The sequence below is a fragment of the Gymnodraco acuticeps genome, unplaced genomic scaffold, assembly GCF_902827175.1.
Source record: "Gymnodraco acuticeps unplaced genomic scaffold, fGymAcu1.1, whole genome shotgun sequence".
Classification (NCBI taxonomy): domain Eukaryota; kingdom Metazoa; phylum Chordata; class Actinopteri; order Perciformes; family Bathydraconidae; genus Gymnodraco; species Gymnodraco acuticeps.
This window is the reverse complement of record NW_022992149.1, coordinates 2,528,438-2,552,491: the sequence shown is the minus strand read 5'-3', so window position 1 is coordinate 2,552,491 and position 24,054 is coordinate 2,528,438. Positions and strand designations below refer to the sequence as shown.

General features: G+C 40.2%; 2 protein-coding genes across 2 annotated transcripts; both read left to right on the top strand.

Moving 5' to 3' along the window:
* Window positions 1-743: 743 nt before the first annotated feature.
* On the top strand, window positions 744-1,661 carry LOC117538358. Its single transcript, XM_034203968.1, has 2 exons — window positions 744-929; window positions 1,284-1,661. Exons 1-2 carry the CDS (start codon window positions 744-746, stop codon window positions 1,659-1,661), a joined length of 564 nt encoding a protein of 187 aa, XP_034059859.1.
* Window positions 1,662-4,147: 2,486 nt separating this feature from the next.
* Window positions 4,148-24,030, top strand: kansl1l (KAT8 regulatory NSL complex subunit 1-like). The gene is given in 16 exon segments (XM_034203946.1): window positions 4,148-4,350; window positions 5,522-6,631; window positions 10,218-10,395; window positions 11,376-11,531; window positions 12,262-12,368; window positions 12,860-13,034; window positions 14,426-14,600; window positions 15,629-15,760; window positions 20,578-20,724; window positions 21,119-21,216; window positions 21,489-21,601; window positions 21,996-22,065; window positions 22,155-22,258; window positions 22,635-22,743; window positions 23,807-23,893; window positions 23,896-24,030. Coding segments are annotated over 15 exon segments (2,829 nt in total). The 5' UTR covers window positions 4,148-4,350; window positions 5,522-5,570; the 3' UTR covers window positions 24,013-24,030.
* Window positions 24,031-24,054: the final 24 nt, after the last annotated feature.

The window sequence follows — 24,054 nt, the reverse complement described above, 5'->3', positions numbered from 1 at the left end:
TATCATTTAATTTAAAAACTCTTATTTAAATGATGTGTGCGTGTCTCTGTATTCCTGATGATACACTGAGAGAATGAGTTCATAGTGCTGCTGATCACCATAAGCTAAACAGTCTGTATATTGCATTACATTTGTATAATGTAAGCTTTGTTGATACTTTGCCTGCGGGAATACGAAAAAAATAGTTAGATATACTGAATATTATTTTATCTATTCCACCACTTAATCCCAAATAATGTAGAGGTGTGTTGTAGGTGCCTTAAATAACCCCTTATTTTCTAGTGAGATGTATTTTTATGTTAATTTAATAGTGATTTCAATGCCACCCCAAAATGATCACTGGTTCCATCCTGGCCACCCCACTGAAAATGTCCTGGCTCCGCCACTGCACTCAGAAGGAGGCACTACATTTGCCCGATTTAGATGATGCAATGTTCTGCCTAATTTTTATCAAAATAAACGCTAATGTTTTAATCATCCTGCTTGGAAAAACAAACATTGTAATTAAAATCCCACAATTTCAAGGTTATTCAAATCATCAACACATAAAATAAACACATGGAGTAATTTCCGTAATCCTTTTTAAGCAATTTCTCACGAATGTGCTTTATTTACATCTGCCTTTGCATGGTATGCAAAGTGCTCAGATTGGTCTCATTGCATACGGCTGCCTTGCAGGCTTTATTTGTGAGCTCACTTCAAAGGAAAAAGACATTAACACGGAAACAGCAAACAGATTAAAGATGAACCACCTTACATTTCTCCTAATTAATGGACCTCTTGTTTTTCTAAATGCCCTGGCTAATGCGTTTTATGTGTTTTGCATCGGCTGTCCACTTAACGGAAAAAGGATCAAACAACCTCTGCAGCTTCTCCTGGGGACCTTGATTGGCTGTTCAATAACATACCTGATGTCATTTATGGTGATGGTCTTTTCTCGTCAAGCTGAAAGTTGGAAAGTCTCTCGAATCTCAAATGTGGTGGCGGTCTGCAGTCTGTCCAATAGTATAACATCCTCTGTTTGGCTGAACTTCTTCTACTACACACAGATTGTACCTGCGCAGAGTGCTCTCTCCATCTGGATTAAGAATAATGTCAAATCCATCATCTACTGCTTTTGGCTTGTTGAGAGGATTTACACTGTGTTCGATTTTACAACCTTGTATTTGGGCCATTCGTTTTATAGATTTGGATCGAGCAATTCCACAATGGATCATGACACTGTGGTTTATTCCTTGAAATGGCTCAAATATGTATTCCTCATTGTGGTTTGTATTCTGAAGATCCACTTCTTTTTCTGTCTGTGTGTGATGGTGATGTCGAGTCTTTGTACTGTAGTCTACCTGTGTGGACACATGCGTCGTATGGTAGCAAACGGACAGCCAGTTTCCCATCCACGGTTACGCAGCCAGGTGAGGGTCACCGTCACTGGCATCCTACAGGGAGTCCTGTACCTGATCTGCTCTGCGTGGACTTTGTACGAGTTTCTTCCCCTTGCATTTATCCATCCAACCACACATTTCACTGTCATTAACCTGTACATGTCAGGCACTACGGTGGCCCTGGGAGTTGGTCAGGCTGTATTCAGGCAGAGAGCAGCGGACATCTGGCTCAGAGCAGCTCAATGCTGCAGAGAACAACAGACTGAACAAGGAGGGTGAGACAGGAGCTCAATCCAGAAGACAGGACACTGGTGAGGTGAATCAAGCTGCCCCTGAAGCTTGAATATTAATGTAAGAGTTTAGACACAATCAATGCTTTGTTTTAAAGGTTAACTTTTTTTGTATCAACACAAATGATAAGCCAATATTTAGCATGGGGTATCTTTGTTAAAAACAAGAACACAGTAAAAAACAGTGACTACAATTACAAACCATGACAATGTATATGCAAGCAGAACTTCTTGTCAACTTTTTTTTGCAACAAAATAGTGCTTCTATAGTGTTTTAACATTTTATTTTAATTGTTAGGTTTACACCATAACATACAGTAGGTTACAGTTTGTAACTTGAGATCTATCTACAATTTAGATTTGTATGATATATTATGTGTTTATGTTATAGATGGCAAGGTGCCCCGTAAATTGTAAAAAATTATAAGTAATATTTCTATTGTGTTTTAAGCTTTGTATTTGCTTTATTTCATATTATTTTCACATTATTTTCACATGTATCCATTCAAAACTTTCTTAGAAATTACAGCTCAGACCAACTACAACAGTCACATGATACTTACAAACTAATGCATCAGTATAAGTAATCGTATAAGTTATAATAGTAAAACCCTTATAAGGCACATTTTGATAACCATTTCATTTTCATTTTATTTCCATCTTTATTTCGGTGTTCGTGGTCAAATTTGACCGGTCCTGTTTTAACTGCTATTAGTAATTACATTAACACAAACACCATTAATCATCACCAAATTTCATGTAACAGCCTTTCAAACTGTAAATATTGTATCAGACTACTGGCATACATGTAAAACTGCAGTAAATAAACAAAGAATAGACACTGAACATGTATTGCGTGTGCCAGGTTTGATCCATGTGGGGGGATGGGCACATAAGAGCGGGAAATGTGTCATATTGTTCTGTGTGCGTGCGCGCGCGCGTGTGTGTGTGTGTGTCAGGTGTGATTCACATGGGGGGATTGGGCTCATAAGGGGGGTGACACACATCTAGAGAATGTGTGGGTGTTTGTGTGTGTGTGTTTTATCTGATCCGGATGGTTACTAATTCATTTTCTTTATGGCGGTCATTTTTGACCGGGAACACGGGTCTTACAAAGTTGACTAAATCATCTCAAATAAAATAAAATAAAAATTGAAAGTGGTGGTCAGCAATTTTATATTTTCAAATGTCTACTGTGAATGATATCATACAGCCTTAATGCAATCGAATGTAAAACAAAAAGGTGAATCGGCCATATTTGACCCGAGGACAACAGAAGGGTTAAATGCAGGATTTTTACCCCCATTTTATTTTTACTTAAAGGGAGAATCTATTAATCACTCTTCAACTTTTAATTTGCAAAGATTCAGAAACAAAATATCCAAGATGTGAACAATATATTTCTATCAATGATTTTGTCCTTTGATGCTGGCAGAGGTCACATCACATGCTCTGAAATGATACCTCCATAATCTGTCGTAAATATCGTTATCTATATTTAAAATCTTAATGACCTGCGAAATGTAAGAGAGTATCTTTGTAAAACACAAGTTGCTGAATTGTTTTTTGTTCTGTACAACACAAAACAGGTGGTACAACTGTATGATCCTTTTGTATTTCTTGTGGTGAGGCTTAATGTATATCAATATTAAAATGTAACAATATTTGCTTCACATGTATTGTCCTCATTCTTTGTGGTTTAAATTATTGCCTTGTTTGGACTGCATACCTCATAAACCATTGGACTAAAAACCGTAACTTTTTGTAATAGTGGTTTTGTAATTTGTCTATACAATTGTACCAAAGCCATATGGACTACAATTAAGGTTACTGGCCCTTTAATCTAACATCATTCCTGATATTTTCTAAATTAACTTTTTTTTTAAACCATGGCAAAGGCTCACATTTTGAGGAGTCAAAAACGTAAATATACAAGAAAGCAATCTCTTTCTATACAGGAGCCTTACAGCAGTTACAATATTCTGGAAATGCTTTGTATAAACACAAAATACATTGTACATAATTAGGAGGAAAATATTTGACAATTGAGATATTAAGAAAAACTAACATTAACTGGAACGTACATAGTTGAAAGATGTTATATTATAATGATACAATAAGTGTCTTGTAATTATGATATAATTGAGATATTATCTCTATTTATAAGATCATTTTCTGTTATCTTGAAATTAAAGTGTTAGAGAGATTTTACCTTGACACATTACAAGATAAAGAGGTAATACGATTGTATTTATGTGTGTTGAATACAGTTGAATTCACACAAAGCCTTAATATCAAACCTTAAACAAAAATACAATATTCTGAGGCCAAATTGGCTCTTTGGGTACAATTAAACAAATGTAATGAAAGTATGGTAAGGAAAACACATGCCGAGTCTGATCTTCTGAAGGGGCCCTGAAGGCATCATGAGTGCGGTCCAGCCCCTCCTCCTCCTCCTCCTCGCTCCTCGGCAGTTGATGAGTGAAGCAGGGAGGTGTCAGTTAGAAGTACAGCGGATCTACCGATAAACGGGAAAAAATAATGTCATCGTTTCACCGGGAGTTTGATAGCCAGATAACCCGGTCAGATATCATTTTCTGGAACGATCGGTAAAGGAAACAACTGAAGATTTAAGCTTTCAGCTGTATATTTTACGGGAGTAAACCATGTTCAATCAGGTGAGCGGTTATGCGTTAAAAAATACTTTATTAACGTCCGGGCTCGGTAACATAGTGTCATTTTGTTAGTAATGTTAGTTTAAAGGTATGTATGTTGAACCTGTGATGGACGAGAATATCCAGAAGTGTAACTTAACGAATACAGCTCTTGTTAAGTTACCTGGCTCCGTAAATTAACATGTGTTATTGTTGTGGTAACTTTCACACTACCTCATCATAGCTATTTAACGCTTTAACGTGACTGTAATTAAACCGTTTAAACAGCAGCGGTCCTATTTCTTTATTATTCCGTTATTATTCCGTTAGTTAATAAGGCGTTGTAAACTGAGTGAACCAGAGTTGAAACAAATAAGCTGTGAGCAAAATGAGGGATTTATTTTCCGTGTCAAAACCAAAATATGTGTCCGAAAAAGGGTACAGAGAGCACTTTTAGCCTCTCAAAACGAGACTCACAGATACCCTGTAACCAGTGGTGTAATGTAAGCTACTCAAGTACATTTACTCAAGTACTGTACTAAAATAAGATTGTTGGGTCCTTGTACTTTACTAGAATATTTTATTTCATGCTAGTTTATTCTTCTACTCCACTACAAGTTGGGAACCAATATTGTTCTTTTTACTTCACTACAATTATTTGACACAATTAATGACTATACTTTACAGATTCAGATTAATATCTATTACAAAACATAAACTAATACATAAACTATAATACACAATTATGATTAGGATATGCAGCAGTAGCATATAACGTATTACAAGTAGGTCCACTTTTTCCAGCTCTGATGAACACATTATTGCACCAAAACTAATAATCCAGTAATTGATATGATTCTGAAAGGGGACATGACGCACAATAAGTACTTTTACTTTTGATACTCTAAGTATCAATGCCAATACTTTTATACTTTTACTTAAGTAAGATTTTGAATGCAGGACTCTTACTCGTAAGAGAGTATTTTTACAATTTAGTATTTCTATTTTTCCCATCTGTAATAAATAGTATTACCATGTCTTGAAAGGTTGTAAATTCACCAATCTAACCCCAACACATTATATGGTCTCATTATCCATAGACAAACAGTATTTTGTATCATATTTGCTTTTATTGATAACTTTTTTCGCATCAGTAGGTGTCCATTACCTTCTAACATGTTTTTTTTACTGTCAGGTAATTTGAGGTGAAATCTGCTGCCTTGGCTACCTTGACCATCAGTGGTATGGCCCCGGCTCTTACCAAAACCCTGAAAGATGGCCATGGGATCCACCTGTCCTCCCCTCCTGCCTCGGTCAGAATGGACTCAGATGGAAGAGTCATGTGTAGTTCTGAGCTGGAATCTCAGATGGGCTTAACAGATGACGGTGACCTCCAAAAGATGTGGCTGAACCTTTCCCTGTTCCCCTCTCTGGACCTGTGTCTCCCTCTGAGCCCCCTGGAGTTCCCTGCCAACCCGGTGCTCTCCCCCTGTCTGCAGACGTCTGCCAGGCAGTGTGAGACCGAGTTTCTCCCCAGCCCGGCCTCCCTCCTCAGCCTCCTCTCCTTCCCTAAAGGCCTGAGAGATTCTCATCAGGTCTTCCCAGGTGTACCCGACATGTTTTTAGTCCCTGTCCCTGAGCACAATGGCCAAGAGATTTGTCTGCTGCATGGTGCTGCTCCTGAATATGGGCCAGGTGGTGGTGATGTGCAGCATTCCCCTTTTATGCGGAGTGTTCCTCCTTCTTATTGCCATGGAGAGAGTGGCTCCCAGGGCTACACTCCATACTTTGCACTCCAACCTACACTGTCACAGGGGAGAGTGACTCCAATGGGCTGTCCTAGTGCATCTTCAGTGCAGCCTTGTAATTGCAGGGTGAACTCCGACCAGCTGGCACCGAGAGCTGTGAAGGAGCAGCTCTGCAGGCAGGCAGGGCTGCAAAGCCGAGCTCAGAGGCTGCAGAGGAGACTGCAAGCGCTGCTAGGAGAGCATGCTTTGCAACACTGTGACCAGCAACTAGAAGGGCTGAAAAAGCATTGTCAAATCAGCGGCGTGTCTCTGGACAGCTCAGACTCCTTAAGTTCCTTTATACTACCTCCACAAGTGGGAAGTGATCCCTATTGTTCTTGGCTGGATTCGCCCACAGCCTCGTTTTCCTTCTCAGAGCTCAGAGAGTTCAGCTGCTCCAGCCAGGCGCTGCTGAGAGGCCTGCAGGAGGCGTTGGACTCTGAGGCCACCGCCAGCAGCAGCTCAGATGAGGAGGAAGAGGAAGTTAGGATCCACACTAAAAAGAAAACGTCACCTGTGTGAGTATCCGGAAGGTGGAAGTTTATAAGTAACCTAACACCAATAGACAAAACTACATTTCTGGATCCCTTTTCAGAGCTACTTATCATTTGTATTTTCATTTCTTACTTCAAATATCATGTGAAGCCATTAAATGATTTGTTAAAGGTCCCCTATTATACTGTTTTTCATCAATATATTATAGGCCTCAGATATATACAAAACATGTCTCTGAAGTGTTTGGCTCCAAATACCAAACAGATCATGCATTGTAGCATCTCCCCTCTGTTTCAGCCCTGTTTCAAAAGTGCTGATTCTCTGTCTGTTACTTTAGATGAAAATAAGGAGCCCCTCCCCACGCCCCTCTGAGAGATATTTGGTTAAAAAGAACACAATGGTGCTCTAGGAGGAGATTCGGGTAATAAGGTGGGGGGGGGGGTGCCTTGGGTGGTTATTGGCTAATGGTTACACAAGCCAAAAAATCGTTATGTCATCACAAAGTGGATTTTGCATAATAGGTGCCCTTTAATGGATAAAACCCATACTTTTGGTTATACATTTTTTTTGTAAACTGCTACTTGTTTACTGGGCTGTTTTGCTTATTCGAAAGCTAATTTTCCACTCACTGAGCATGGAACGGTCGGTTTCTATTTTTACAAGCAAATTGAGTAAGACCCATTTCCTGGTCTCTTATGTTGTGGGCCACTTTCAAATCGAGGTTTCTTATTTTGAACTTTGTGTATTTTTAAGAGCTGCAGTTTGTCACATGTTTCACAGCTGGTTATTCCAGCTAAATAAACACGCTACAAAGGAGACACTTGAGAATCCCTTGAACCTCATATATTTTGTGTATCAAGTTAAGAAGAACCATGTCATTTCACACAGTGTCAAATATGAAGTTACCAACTAGTGTTGTTGAAAACAATAGGAAACTATTTACACAAAGTTAACTGCACTCTCACTGCCAACATATTTGTTATGCTCTTCTGGGATTGGGTTTGCCAGAAGCCAGCTGTTGTTGTCGATGGAGCCAATGAGTTCAGGACAATGGAGATACTGAAACTCAACGAGATGAAACTTGTTTAAAAAAAACACAGATTTAATCAGATTGGCTTATTCCAGGATGGCAGATTATACGATTTGGAAAGTCATCTGAGTGAAAGCGTTCCACTGTGTCTGTACTTCACATATTTTACTTGGCGTTCAGAAGAGACTACACTGTGTTTGTCGTAAGCACTAGTTCTGTCTTCCCAGCTGTGGAGAGTATGATGACATTTTTCAGCCAGGCACACACACACGCATTATTTTTCCATGCTGCATTCATAACATGTTCAACACACTTTGCCCACAGGCTAGGAAATAAACACGGCAATGCCAGCAAGCCACATGGCAGCCATTCCTCCCCATCTTGCTCCTCTTTATTATATTGAATAATATTTTGTGTGTGTATGTGGCCTAGCATTACTATACTTGTGGGGACCTAAATCTGTTTACACAGTCACGTGTGGGGACTCGCCTCCCTTATGGGGACAAATTGGAGGTCCCCATGAGGGGAATCATTCATTTTAGGTTTAGGGTCAGGGTTAGGGTTAGGCATGTGTTGGTTAGGGTTAGGATAAGATGTGTGTGTGTGTGTGTGTGTGTGTGTGTGTGTGTGTGTGTGTGTGTGTGTGTGTGTGTGTGTGTGTGTGTGTGTGTGTGTGTGTGTGTGTGTGTGTGTGTGTGTGTGTGTGTGTGTGTGTGTGTGTGTGTGTGTGTGTGTGTGTGTGTGTGTGTGTGTGTGTGTGTGTGTGTGTGTGTGTGTGTGTGTGTGTGTGTGTGTGTGTGTGTGTGTGTGTGTGTGTGTGTGTGTGTGTGTGTGTGTGTGTGTGTGTGTGTGTGTGTGTGTGTGTGTGTGTGTGTGTGTGTGTTATTTGGCCAGCTTCTGTCATCTTGGAAGCGTTAGCTTGCCTTTTTTCTACGAGTCTGTGGAACAATGCTCTGTGTTTCGTCAGCAACCCTTCCCCGGGGTGTTTTTATGGCAGGTTCCTCCTTGAAGAGGATGTCTCCTTGCTGGAAACTGGACAGTTCATTGTCCCCCTTTAGAAAATGTTTAAACAGTTGCCCTTTGACACTTTAACTTGTAAAGCAGTGACATGTTTGGTTTGATTTAATTTGGAACCACATTGCCGACCTCACCGGCAGCTGTCCTTCACACCTCCAGCTGTTGCTCATTTTCAGTTTTCAGTAGTTTTGTTATTTTAGATTTTTGGGAGTATTTGTGAAAAGTTTCATGTTGGAAATCTTAAGTGCAAGACACACCCAACAGCTCTTGAGCCTCTGCAAGAGTCAGGAAATGCTATCCAAATGGGGGAATTCCTAAAGCTACTTGCTGGGGCCGGCCTTGAATGATACCAGGATGTGTCTATGGAAACTCACACCTTCTCACTTTGGAGGGTAGCCAGTGGTTTACTAGACCATTCATTTTATTAATGATTTGAATAACAATAACATATGTAATGCTTGCACACTACCAGGTAAATAGTAACCTCTCCTGTCCTACCCTCTCCCACTGCTTGGCAGATATTCCAGGAATGTTCTCATTATACATTTGGAAAGAGCTGCAGGGCAGCCAGGTCTGGTCATTGTCTGTGGAGTAAAGAGGGAGCCTTAACCAACGGATATTAGCTTAGAGTTGATTCAAAGTCAGTCTAGAAGCAGTCATTAAACAGCTTTGATTTTATTTGGGAAGTTCTTATTGAAATCCACCAAAACACTGGGTTTCATTTTGATCAGGCGAGCACACAACATGTTTGGTATCTTACTTCACAAGATGATATTGTAGAATAACTACCTCACAACACCCAGGGGTAATGTCATGTATTCTATAGCTGCTTTCTGACTGGCCTAACCTTTCTCAGTCCTGCATCCGAGTGTTTGAAGTGGGGGGAGTCCCTCCTGTCCTAGCCAAGGTCCAAGAGCACTGCCATAGCAACTAGTGCTCTGCTGGAGACACACACACACACACACACACACACACACACACACACACACACACACACACACACACACACACACACACACACACACACACACACACACACAGAAGATGAATGCTCACTGAACAGGCTAGTGCCATGGAAACATACTATGGATACACACCGCACAAATCAACAGGGTTTTATTCTTTGGCCTAGATAAGCTTTTGTGCTTCAGCAAAATCGGGGGGATGCCAAATGGTACGGCAACATGATTGGTGTAAGATAGGCCTTAAGAAAGCAGTGCTGCAGTACAAATGTGTGAATTGACAAATGGATTGTGCTGTAAGTGCTCTCTTTGTGTCTCTCAATCTCCCTTCATTGTGTGACTATTCCCACTGGTGACACACATTTCCCTGCCAGTGATTCTTGCATGCTAGCCTCTTCGCACACTTCCACTAAATGATTGTACTGGTATTTATGACTGCATTCAATATCTTGAAATTGTTTCAGCATTCTTGGCTGAAGCATTTTCTTCTTGTGAGGTTGTAACAGTTTCTGGAGCATTTGACAGAGAGTATTATAACTAATACCACTACACGGGTCTAAGTGTCCTCTCTCTGTCATCCATCACCCTGTCCTCCTGCAGCAGCAGCAGCAGCAGCAGCAGCAGCAGCAGCAGCAGCAGCAGCAGCTGTGAGAGGCGGTGGCTGGAGCAGAGAGCGGAGCTGGGCAGCAGATGGAGTTGGCTGCAGCTGCGTCTGGCCGAGCTGGAAGGGAGGACACAACAACTGGTGGAGCTCCACAAGCACATCCGCTCTTGCAAGGTAAGACAAAAGCCCTCTGTAAAGACCCTAATAAAGGCCAGTTGACACAATAGACAGCTATAAATTATTAAAGGTTGGGTAGGTAAGTTTCAGAAACCGGCTCGAGATACACTTTTTGTTATATTCCATGGAATGTTCTTAACATCCCGATAGCTATGAATATCTTAAGTGCTTTGACAAAAAATCCTTAAAAAAATGTCATCTGTGGAAGCCGTAATACTGTAAAAAGTACAACCAATCCGTTTGATTGCCGCCCTGTCTGTCAGCCTTCCATCTCATTCACGCACAAATGTATCTCGTGCCGTCATTGGGCGTGCCGTCATTGGGCGTGCATTGCAGCAGTACTTCAATGACTCGCCAGCAACAGGCGGCCACTTTCACCAGTCTGCTGACGTCATGTGCGTGTTCATGTGTGTTGGAGGAGGTGCTCTGTAAGGAAGTCTGAAGGAAGGGGCGGATTCTTTTCGGCTGTGTACTTTCAAATTTTAGTGCACTCGAGCCGGTTTCTGAAACTTACCTACCCCACCTTTAAGGGCTTTTACTGAGGCCTTGATACAAGTCAGTTTTGAGTGAAGAGAATGTAAATGTTCTGCCAATTGTTGCTGCAATACTGTAACATGGGATAAGACTTTTGATAACATCTCCTATAGAAAAGTGGGCCACTGTAGTCTCACTTTAAAGATACATAAAACAATGCAAGCAGCTGTCATGGACTGTTCTCTCAGATAATGCCATTTTATAAATGTTAGAATAATTGTGTAATTGTGGTACAATACATGGCAATACAACCAAAGCTTTAGAAATATGGTGTCTCTCTTCTTAATCCTGGTCAATAATCCATTAACATGTCCATATTTATAGCAAGGATCCAAAATGGGCTATTTGTCTGTTCAGGCAGATTCTCCCAAATGTTGAGGGTTTCATTTTAAAAGTTGATCCCATGTTATTTGTGTGTGTGTGTGTGTGTTTGTTTATCTTAGGGTGGTGTGGTGCTTGCAGAGTCCCAGCCACTGACAGACCGACAGATTCAGCAGACCCTGCTGAGAGAACTGGCGGGGTTATCCTGCACGGCCGGATCAGACGCTGACAATGAACCCTGCAGCCCCACGCGCCTTCTGTACAACATAGAGAGACAGGTAGGAGGCAGGAAATAGTAAAGACACAAGTTATACCGATTGTGTAAAGAGGAATAGTAATCTTGTCCAATCTAACTCCATACACTAAATCATGAGAATAACCTTACAAATGTGTCTGTTGTGTAGAAAAGCACAGGAACTAGAGAAGGTTAGACAGATTAATTAGAGTATGCATGTTGCTTGACCTTTAGCTGTTATGCTAGATAGCGAGACTGCATATGGAATGCAGACATTCCTGCTGCTTTGTGAAGCCTAAAGGGATTTCATCTGTTGTAGGAGGGGAGCTGATGCTGACAATCGACTGTTAATCCAAGTGCAAACTGTTTTAATGGCATACAAATAAGTCAATCTGTTTTAGTTTAAAACAAAAAGTATATTAAAGATTTTACATAAATACAAAAATTACCTGCTTTGAGAAGGCTAATTGAGTACAAAATTATGCCCATCAATAGCTCAACAAAATCTCGGCTGTGTGTTTTCATTTCACTGGACAGAAATGAGTTTGGTTGGCCAAATACAAGTGTTGGATGTCTTCACCTAATTTCTATCCAGAATAATTGCCCTTTGAATCCTATTGTGCAACACCAGGCACATTTGAAGCTCAATTAAACAAAGGTACCTGAATAAAATGAGCTTTTTCCTTAAACCTGAATGCTATGTTTATCAGTCTGATCAATCCATTATTTTGTATGTATCCCTAAGCATTACATGGATGGTTTCTTTGTTGCAGAGTGCCCAGCTCAGCCAGATTGTCAACAGTCTGATGCCTCCTCTCAGCTTTTCACCGCTATCTAAACAGACACCCCACACCTGGAGAGGCAAGAAAGCCTTCGCACGGTACAGAACACACACACACACACACACACACACACACACACACACACACACACACACACACACACACACACACACACACACACACACACACACACACACACACACACACACACACACACGCACATCTAACTGTCTGAGCATGACACTGTAAGGATTTGTAACACCAACACAAATGACATGTCATTTAAAATAGAGACAGAGAATCTTGTATCACCAGAGGTTTGTACATTGTCTGGTCTAGGGGTATTCTATATTCTGACTGATCAAGGTTGTTGTGATGTAACCCATTACATTACTATTCTTCCTGCTGCCTTTTTAACTCTCTGTCTGGCTCTAAAGATAAAAGCCAAGCGATTAAGAAAAGAAAACCAGCTCTTCACCCTGTGTATGCATGTAACAAGCTATTGTTTGTTTCTGGCTGTTATTCTGAAAGAAGATCTAAGACCAACAATGAATACATTTTTTTTTAAAAAACAATCTCGTTTTTGCAGTGGTCAGAGAGAAGGCGACATTTTTGTCCCTGGGAGCTCCAAGAGAAGGAGACTGGGGACCAGGAGGCTCTTCAAATCAGATGTGTCATGCGTGTGTGCCCGCACTCGACCCCTGGTCACCTACCACAAGCCCAAACTGTTTTCTTTCAACACCTGCAACTCCAGCAGTGCAGAGGTAGGCACACAAGCAGCCATTTCCCAGTCTATCCATCTTCTCATGCAACTCTCACAGCACACATACACATCTATGTGCCATGACGCAAAACATGGACACATTTATCTTCCAATAGTTTAAAACGATATCAAAGAAGTCTGACCCCAAATATGCATGTCTTTATTTGTTGTGTTATTTGCTGTTTGAATTACAATGGGTCCAGTTAGAATTATGACTTATTTACTCCTACACTTAATCTTAGTTTGAACCAGTCTGTGCTTCTAGAATAACTCATTAGAATCTATTCATTAGTGCCACCATGTCCCTGCACAGTGAGGATAATGAAGACATTTGCATTTTCCCCCTCTTTATTCTGAGGAAGTGATTGTGAAGGGATTAATCAAGATGACATCAGCACTATGCCTGATTACTGTATTCCTTCCCCTGTTTACTTAACCATAATGCATCAATTATTCATCCTAATTATAGGCCTACATTTGTGATTTTATAATAAATGTTTCAAATTTGATGAACTTCAAGAAAACCGGTGCAAGTAGTTCATTTAAAGCTATAGCCTTCAGTTAGCCTGGGGACATTGCTATGTCCTTGCAAAGTCAGGTTTTAAGGGATTGGCTATGAACTCATACATTATTATACACAATACCTTGACTTCAGTTTAGAAATGGGTATTTTTGTCTTCATTTAAGTCAATATTATATTATAATACCTCAAATAATGATGTAATGAGCCTTCTCCGTTGCTGCCCCCTCCCTCTGGAACTCACTCCCCCAACCCACCACCTTCAAAAAACTCACCTCTTCAATCTGGCTTTTAATGTGTGATTGTTTTTGTATTATTTGACTTATATATTATATATTTATTTGTTGTTCTTTGTAAAATCGCTAACAAAATAAATCTATTATTATTATATTAATGTAAAATAGTTTTGATTTTGGCCTGATCTTAATGTTTGAGTCAGTGGTGCCTTTAATAAAAACACAAGGTTTAACTTTTGTTTTCTAATCACCATCTTGCTCTTCTTTAGCACACATACAAAGATATTAACCATTTTAAAGATTGACATGTTCAAATCCAACAGTTTGAAATTTGTTGTAACACCTTGCCAAACACTTCTACTCGCATAGAGCCTAATAGAGTTTGTAGCTCTTTATAAAAAGAAGCAGCCCTAGGCAGCTCCATTGTGATATTGCCAGATGCAAAAGAAAGCATGTTAACAACTTAATTACTTTAATCAGTGTGCCCACAGCGCCGCTCCCTTAAATTCCCTCTGACTCATACTTTAAAAGAACACAAGGAGACGGCCAAGTTTATCCAGTAGTTTAAGAAACCAAGTTGTATAATCTAAAAATTAAATGTCTTTCTCTGTTTTTTCTTCTCTTTTTGTGCTTCAGGACTCTGGGAGGTCCACGTGTACTCATTCCTCTTCTCTCTCATCACCTTCCTGTTCATGTTGTTCATCCTGTGACCCTGTAGTCCTGTGCTCTGACCCCGCCTGCAGCTCCAGCAGGGCCCTGTCCTCAAGGACCCCCAGCTCCAACCCTCACCCTGCAGTGTCTCTTTCATTTGGTAGGATACATATTCAAATTGCTTCATAACATTGTGTGAATGGTATGACTGTGAAAACATTATTTAACATTAAATATGAGGAAGACAAGGACACTTGTATCACCTTTTATTTAAAGATCCCCTATTATACTGTTTTTCATCAATATATGATAGGTCTCAGATATATACAAAACATGTCTCTGAAATGTTTGGCTCCAAATACCAAACAGATCATTGCAGCATCCCATAATCCCCTCTGTTTCAGCCCTGTTTCAAAAGTGCTGATTCTCTGTCTGTTACTTTAGATGAAAATAAGAAGCCCCTCCCCACGGCCCTCTGAGAGATATTTGGTTAAAAAGAACACAATGGTGCTCTAGGAGGAGATTCAGGTGATAAGGTGGGGGGGGGGGGTTACCTTGGTTGGTGATTGGCTAATGGTTACACAAGCCAAAAAATCGTTATGACATCATAAAGTGGCCAAGATCTGATCAGCTCATTTTCAGACAGGTTTTTATATAAATGGATCAGGACAGAAAGTGAGAGAATCTTTTTTCCTGAAACTTCCAGAATCTCTTTACACAGAGGGGACACATGTTCATGTATAACAGACAGGAAAAAGTGGATTTTGCATAATAGATGACCTTTAAAAAAGAAAAGCCAGAACGTGGTACATTTGATTTATCTACTGTTTCCTGAGAGGTGCAGTTCACAAGAGTATTGTATTCGCTTTAATTTGACATGGTAAACCAACAGGTGCACCACACACCTGCCATCGTGTGTCATTTCCCAGTTGACGCCTGCATGTCAGACGGGCCACACAGAGGCAGTGATAGCTGGGCACATGCACTAAAGCAGTGGTGTATCATGATGTCTTACCTTGCTTCACGATGTGTGTGGGCTTGAATAGCGAACAATGGATACGGGTGCTTTGACTTGCGTCATACACTGCCTTTGTGTTTGCCTTTTATTGCATGCTTGCATTAAGAGATGTGCTGAGTAACCGTGTTTTAACCGCATACTTACAGTATAATTGTCTCATCTTCCTTCAGGTACTCCTCAGTCCAATCAATCAAACAGGGCCCTGTCCAGAGAAGAATGGTCCCTAAGGCCTTTGATTATAACTGTGGAACCATGCAGTCCATCACACTACAACAGATCCAGCTCCACACCACTGCACAACAGTAAGATCCTGCCCTTTACCAGTATTCATCACATATCCTGTACTGTTCCATGGTCAGGGTTCGTACGGGTGCTTGAAATCCTTGAAAATGCTTGAAATTTGACATGGTGTTTTCAAGGTTGGGAAAGTGCTTGAATTTTGGGAATGGTGCTTGAAATTGAGATAAAGTGCTTGAAAATGTAAATGCTTTACTTTTACAATAAATTGCTGTCTGACTGAATAGTTCGCTTTTTAGATTAAAAGAAAATAATTGCTTCGCTTCTACATAAAACAGCTCCGCTGCGGCCTTCCCGCGCTATGCGCGCGACCTGCAAGTGTTAGTGTTACGTGTGACCTGGGCATTCTGATGAGAGTGATAGATGACTGTGTGCCAGGAGGTTGCAGTTTCAACGAGCGTTGGCTAGCAGAAGACAAATACAAGCCATGGCTAAGACGAGGGTCAAGCCCACGAGTAGCCTCCTGCAAAGTTTGCAAAAATAACGATGCGAGAGTCTGCGCTGACGAGCCACATGAAAGGTACGCCGTAGTGGAGCATTTTAGATTAAGCTAACGTTGCATGTTACGTTTGTTTAAGCTAACGTTAGCAAGCTGATTAGTAAACTCGATTGAGGGATAATAATAATTGCAGGGGACAATCATTTCAGAGGAGCGTACCTATGTTATGTGCGTTACAGTTGCCATCCTGTGGTGTTCAGAGGATGAAGCATTCACGGCATTTCGTGTTTATAGTCACGAAATATAATCTATTGATTTGACACGGAGCGATTTTGAAAGCAATGTATTTCTACTCGTAGTATGTTTCGTGCCTAAACCAAATGTGACTTGCTCTATCGAAATCAGTCACATTGACCCGAAGACACATCTTCGTTTGTATTACTGGTCTGGGGGAAGCTCGCGAGTGTGTTTGTGTATTTTTGCGTTTGTTTCCCGGGGAAACACTCACAAGAAACACCAGCTGTTGTTATGCTTGCTGTGACGTTAAGTTACTCCGTTCTCTGCTTGTAATTATGCCGAAGCTTCAAAGTTGTATTTATCATCTGAATTTGCCGAAACAAGTTTAATATTCTGAAAGCCAAGACTTTGTTTATTTGAAAACAGATGAAAACAAACTGTCTTTATATAAAATTGAAGTATTATACAAGTAAAACTACATGTTGCTTTAATCCCATGTAATTGTAGAATGAACACAGTCTTCCTTTGAAGATGTATAAGTCAGGTGTCTTGAGTAGTCAGAATTACCTACAAATCATTGTACACATTTGTAAATATTATTTTCCACTTGTTACCATTGTGAGTCTATTTTTATGCAGCTCTGCGTGATTTTGTGGCTACAATTCAGGCTAATACACTACCAGAGGTGGAATAAGTACTCAGGTATTGTACTTGAGTAAAAGTATAAGTACTCAGATCTTGTAGTGAAATTATAAGTACTCAGATCTTGTACTTAGCAAAAGTAGAAGTACCAGAGTGTAGGAATACTCTGTCACAGTAAAAGTCCTGCATTCAAAATATTCCTCAAGTGAAAGTAGAAAAGTATTCTCATCCAAATATAGTGAAAGTAGCGACAGTAAAAGTAGTCATTGTGCAGATTGGTCCATTTCAGAATAATATATATGATATGTTTTATAATGATTGATCATGAAAGTGTTCTCAAAGCTGGTAAAGGTGCAGCTACTTTGAATGACTTTGTATACTGCTGGGTAGCTGGTGGATTTACTCCAGGTGGAACTAAAGTCTGATTTAACACTTGATTAGATTTCACATCATTCATCCAGGTCTGTAAAGTAACTAAAGGTATTAAATACATGTAGTGGAGTAGAAGTACACCATGTACCTCTGAACTGTAGTGGAGTAGAAGTACACCATGTACCTCTGAACTGTAGTGGAGTAGAAGTACACCATGTACCTCTGAACTGTAGTGGAGTAGAAGTACACCATGTACCTCTGAACTGTAGTGGAGTAGAAGTACACCATGTACCTCTGAACTGTAGTGGAGTAGAAGTACACCATGTACCTCTGAACTGTAGTGGAGTAGAAGTACACCATGTACCTCTGACTTGTGTTTACTGCCAACCTAAAAGTACCTCAAAAATAGTAATCAATAATGTATTGAAAAGTTATTTGGCTGATTGTTGTATATTGGCTCAGACAGGTTATATGGGACATACAGATGGGTCACTCATTTTGAAATATTAAACTTAGTTTTCTTTTCTTTAATTTTTCATCCTCGTGTAGAAGGCTATCACGAAACACACATTTGGTTGTTTATAGCATAAAGAACATCTGATTTAATGTGAGGTAGGGAAATAATCATTTGAGTATGTGTATATAAATATGTAATTTACAACAGCTGTAAGATGCTTGAAAAGCTGGAAAATGCACCTTGAAAATGCTTGAAAAGTGCTTGAATTTGACTTTGGAAAAGGTGTAAGAACCCTGCATGGTGCTCTCCTGCCTGATGACTGCTTTGTCTACTTTTTTGCTCTGCATGTACTTTACTCTTACGCGTTTGCTGTGCCATGTAGAAACTCACAGAATGCATGTGAGCAGGACTGTAACAAGCTGTGTTGAGGAGTAATGGAATCGACTGGAAGGCAGAGGTGCTATTTAACAGACTGCACCTGCATTCTTGTTGTTGTAGAAACTCGCTGGCTTTGATCCACTTCTCTTTGCAGAGCTGGCAGCAAAGAAGTCTGTTTTGAAGTCAGTAGTAATTGAATGTGAATTACAAGTCTTCACTACCTGCTCCAGCTTCACAGGCGAAACCTTTTGAATGTGTTCTTTTTAAGAACAACTGCAGCTACATCACTGGTGCTAGGGCTTTGGTCCCAATTGGATAAGGTGTCGCACGAAAAACTTTAACAGAGCTGTGGTGATTAGACGACTAATTGACATGTCGTTTCGTTTAACAGACACAAAATCACCAATATTCTGATAATGGATTAATTGTTCATTTTTTCAGGAAGGCCAAATTTGCACTTCTGCTTCGTTCTGTTTCACTAAACTGACTAACTTCGGGTAAAAAAGTGACATCCTTTTGACCAAGTAGGATTGATAATGTTTATACAAATTCCTGAATAAACCTAAATTAAATGATTAATTGATCATGAAAACGATTGTTAGTTGCAGCCCTTAAAGTATTATAATTCGTATACTTTTTATTGGTGTCTATTTTTACATTTAAAGTCACTTGATAGTCACATTTATAATCAAATACAAAATATGTTATCATAACACTACAACCAATATTTAAATGATTTTGTATCCAACCTTGTTTCTAAACAACACTTAATCAATATTTATAAATTATAAAAAAAGTGGAATTTGTCTTCTATGTCTCCCTCATGAGTTATTCTGCGCATGTCAGATATCACGCTGGCTCTGTATGAGGTTTCCAACTGAGCAGTTATCATTTGGCATTTCAGCAGTGTCGATACATTGTCTATATATATTAGTCTGATGCTAATGAACAATTACTTACTTCTGCAAATGCCTCTGGCAGCTCTGGTTTCAGGGGTTTAAGTGTTTCCATCACCATGGTTGTTTAAAGCATATTCCCTGATCGCCAATACGTTCCTTTTATGTATTTAATGAAACGGTGGATTTAAAAGAAAGGCAATAAGTGCTGTAGTAGAAGTAGGTAGAGAGTATAGTAGGAAACACACAGGGGGCCAATTGGAAATTGATGAAGATGTCACTTACCCACCTCTCTATTGATTTCTTGAATGATCTTATTCTCCGTTCGCTCGTTCAACGTCACCTTTGATAATAGCCTTCTACATCACCAAACCCCTTGTCATAGCTGATTGTAGCACAAGTAGAATCAGGTCACGTAAACAGTAAAAGCAAGCAGGAGATCCAATCCACTTTATTTATATAGCACATATTAAAAACAGAGGGTTTTACCGAAGTGCTTCACAGCAGACATAACATTATAATAAAATATAATATTACAATAATAGATAAAAGGCACACATAAGAATAGATACAAATGCATACATAAGAATAGATAAAAGGCACATAAGGGCTATGGACAGACAAATAAAAAAGGTGGGTCTTCAGGCGGGACTTAAACGTTTGAAGGGTGGGCGACAATTTGACATGCAGGTCGCTCCAGAGCCTGGGGGCTACCGCTGAGAAGGCTGGGTCTCCCCTGGTCTTTTTCCTAGTTTTTGGGACTACCAGCAGCAGGAGATGGTCGTATGGGTAAATGCTGAGGAGAATAATAAAACATGGCATAAAGGATTTAGTATTTAACTGTTAGCGAAGGCACTACAGTACAAATAATGTACTTTATTATTGAAATTGAAGGTGGATCACAGGCATTAATTCCTTCCTACTGTTCCTTCATTACTTCTACTTCTGTCCTTCTTTTCTCCTAATGGATTCTGTTAAAGTTCTGACCACAGCACTAAAACAAGGCTAAGATAAGTGTGCATGTGTGTAAATGCACCCCTAACCCTGGCAGGCATTGTTTTTACAAAGTTACAAAAAAAGCTAAATAATCTATTCAAGTCCCTCCATCCATCAAATTGTCTTTAGATCAGTTTCTTCAATCATTTTCACTTGGGTTATGAAGAGAAATATATTAACATTTTGTTAGCAAGTTATCTGCATTAATGGTGTGAGTTAGGCTAATAAAACTAAGAGGAAGTCACCAGCTAAAATAATGGGACTAAAGGTTAAGGATAAGCTTTTGTAGACTTAAACCAAGGCGGAAAATCCCTCAGGAACTAAAGGGAAAATAGGAATGAAAGGAAATTCCTGTGTTGTGTTTACTCAGTTTGTGTGTGTGTTTGTCTGTGTGTTTCATTGTAGGTCACAAATACAAGCAGCGTGCAAAGCATCATAAAAGCCGAGTTATGGGTCTGTCACCTATCAGGATGGCAGGCTCTGCTCAGAGTCAACACCGCAGAGCCAACCAGAGGAAAAGGAAGAGAAAACACATCCACAGGCTATTAGAAGGTGTGTATATGTTCACCTACTGTATTCCAGGATCATAGAAAGTAACTTAAAGGTTAAAGGTTTTGTGTATAATTGTGTGTGTGTGTGTGTGTGTGTGTGTGTGTGTGTGTGTGTGTGTGTGTGTGTGTGTGTGTGTGTGTGTGTGTGTGTGTGTGTGTGTGTGTGTGTGTGTGTGTGTGTGTGTGTGTGTGTGTGTGTGTGTGTGTGTTGTGTGTGTGTGTGTGTGTGTGTGTGTGTGTGTGTGTTGTGTGTGTGTTGTGGTGTGTGTGTGTGTGTGTGTGTGTGTGGTGTGTGTGTGTGTGTGTGTGTGTGTGTGTGTGTGTGTGTGTGTGTGTGTGTTGTGTGTGTGTGTGTGTTGTGTGTGTGTGTGTGTGTGTGTGTGCGTGTTACCCAGATGAGAAAGATGACCTGTACCAGCTCTATGACCTAGACAGTTCAGATGAAGTGCTGGAGGACAGCTACAGACAGGCGCCACACAAGCAGGCCTCACGGGTAATACACACATTTTAAAACATGTATACTTCCGAGAACACTCATTCATGTATACAGTAACCTTTACCGGATACCAAACCTGAATTAACACTGACCCTTAAATTGGGCCAAGAAAATAATTTAACTTCATACATTCAAAAAACATTTGATGTGAATATGAAGAAGCTATAGTCAACAGAAAGCAGCCTGTATCACAGCGACAATGGCTGACATTAAATGTGTGAGAAATTCAGAATCATTGGTGTGAACTGTCACTCCATGTTTCGTTTTAGGGCTGTGTTCGCAGACGACAGGGAGAGAGTGTGTACAACATCAACAACATTGTCATCCCCATGTCTCTGGCTAAAGTGGAGAAGCTGCAGTACAAAGACATCCTGACACCAAGGTAGGAAATAAAAGCTGAGTGGGTAGCTATGTCCTAATGCTCTTCGTTACAAATGTTGTAGAAACTGTTTTTCTTATACAGTAGATCACTTTAACCATGCTTTGTGAAATACTCAGTTTTCCCTATACTGCTACAATAAAGAGAAATTTGATTCTGCCCATTAAACTTGTTAATCGAAATGGTATAAAGTCTGTCAAGCTACCTCTTGTAAGGTAGCTTTGATTTCCCTCTCAGTAGTGAAATACCTTTATTTCCAAACAAGCAGCTTCTTAACATAAATGCATAATAATATGGCTGTTATAAAACATACTTTGAATTAGAAAAATGCTATGCCCACTGTCCACCATCGCTGTCTGTCACAAAAAACACACCAAAAGTGTGTCTTTCTTTGCAGCTGGCGGGTGGTTGACCCCTTTTCTCTGAACTGTGAAGCAGAGAAAGAGGAGGACAAAGAGGAGGGGCAGGTAATGTCTCATCTCTTAGTTAATATGGTTTTTTTGGGCTATTTGTGCAGAAAATATCATCTTTATCTCTCTGTATGTGTTCTTTTCAGGAGGAGGATAACAATAACAACGTGGTTGCCCTGAGACACATGGAATTAGAGCAGAGAGAGAAGCTGCGCTGGCCATCATGGGCGAAAATAAAACGTCCTGAAAGGTGAAAACCAAAGACACTAACAAAAAATACACACACAGGCTAAATAATCCAGTGTTCATTTAAATACTATTTCATCAGGTGATATGAAAATGCAAAGGGAACTATATGAATCAGGTGGATTGTGAGAAATATCAGCCTTTTCAAACATCTGAAATGTCAGTGTTTATCATGCTTTATCAGAAAATGAATTGGATCAAATCCTCGACTCACTGTCTGTGCTGACAGATTGCAGTTCCAGATACAGATACAATTCCATTGCATGCTTGGCTTGCTCATCTCTGTGCATGTAAATACAACTTGTGTGAAAGGGGAATGTTGAGTAATTTCCTCGTGAAGTTTCATGGGGTATGCTTGTTTTTCTCTCCGGCTTTGGCAGCAGGTTGTCAGGGGGCGGGATGTGCACATCAGGAGAGGAGAGCTCTGCTGAATTGAGTTGTGCTCGGCTGCTGGATACTGATGAACAGCAAAGCCCAGAGGAGTGGCTGGTAAGATCAAAAGCACCACAGCTGAAACCCCAAGTATGCTGATTCAGGAAGGAGGAGGGTCATACACAGCGATTTTCGATTGGCTGTTTCATTTTGATGCCATATCTCTAAAATAGCGGCCAGATCATAATAAACTGTATTTATATATCACTCTTTAAAACACTCATTTCAAAGTACTATGAAAATAACTAAAATACAGGTCGGATACACAATAGATAACACTCCAGTCAAAGATGTGTCTGTGGTATGATGTGCTTCAGATGAGAGGAAAAGTATAAAGTGGAAAAAAACGTGTTGAACACTCATCAATACTCTTCCCCTAGTTATATTGTGTGAGCAGCCTAGATATATCCTTGAGAGCCTACACAGATACTTGTTTCCGCTGTGGTTGATTATATTCTGATTGCGGTGCTTTGTACCACTTCGCTTTGATTGGAGAAGAAATGAGTTGCTGCTAAACCAGACGGTCCAAATCAATGTCTCCACACCACAAATATCCCCACTTCACTCTGTTGCCCTTCTATTGCTATCCAGCACCCATACAAACCCTGATTAAAGCACAGCGTTTGATTTTTTTTAATAAAGAATCAGATTTATGTGAAGCTATGATACACCCTTTAAAGTGTATGGATGGAGGCTGTGGCTCAGTGGATGGTGTGCTGGACTTCAAATCAGGGGATAGCAAGTTCGAGTCCCACTGCATGTCATTGTGTCCCTGGGCAAGACACTTCACCCCAAATTGCTCCTGTGGGGATTGCCCCCCCAAAGTCGCTTTGGATAAAAGCGTCTAACAAATGACATGTAATGTAAAGTCTAAATGCAATGGAGGTACTGATATAGGAAGTCATCTTGAGTTTTATTTAACAACTTATGCAGCACATTCTTTACGTTTCTTTCCTCTTCAAAAAGATCTAATATATATTTGTTATATTTTCACTCTTGTGTGCATAGAAAGTGATACATATAGCACATACTAGCACCAAAATGTTCATAGTTTATTCATTGTTAATTTATATTTACAGAATTGTGGCTCAATTCCATTATGCACTCTTTCCCCTGGCAGCCTCAGACACCCTGGGAGCCTAGAGAGTTTCCTCTAGAAAAAGACGAGGAAGACGCCCTACTCTCCGAAAACTTAGAAGAAGTGGCAACAGGAGGTCAGAGTGTAACTCTACCCCCACAGCAGCAAAGAACTCCAACTCCCATCTCTCCCCTGCTTCCTACTCTGGTATTACACTGCCATCTGGTGGACAAAGCCAGAGCAGCTGAGAGAGCTGTGCCTTACTTTAACATGTAAGTACAGACATATAG

What these genes read in the sequence shown, in the direction of transcription:
- LOC117538358 (XM_034203968.1), top strand. Translation starts at nt 744, where the DNA reads ATGAACCACCTTACATTTCTCCTAATTAATGGACCTCTTGTTTTTCTA. An exon ending in TGATGTCATTTATGGTGATG is followed by an intron (nt 930 to 1,283) that starts GTCTTTTCTCGT and finishes TGTATTCTGAAG; the next exon opens with ATCCACTTCTTTTTCTGTCT.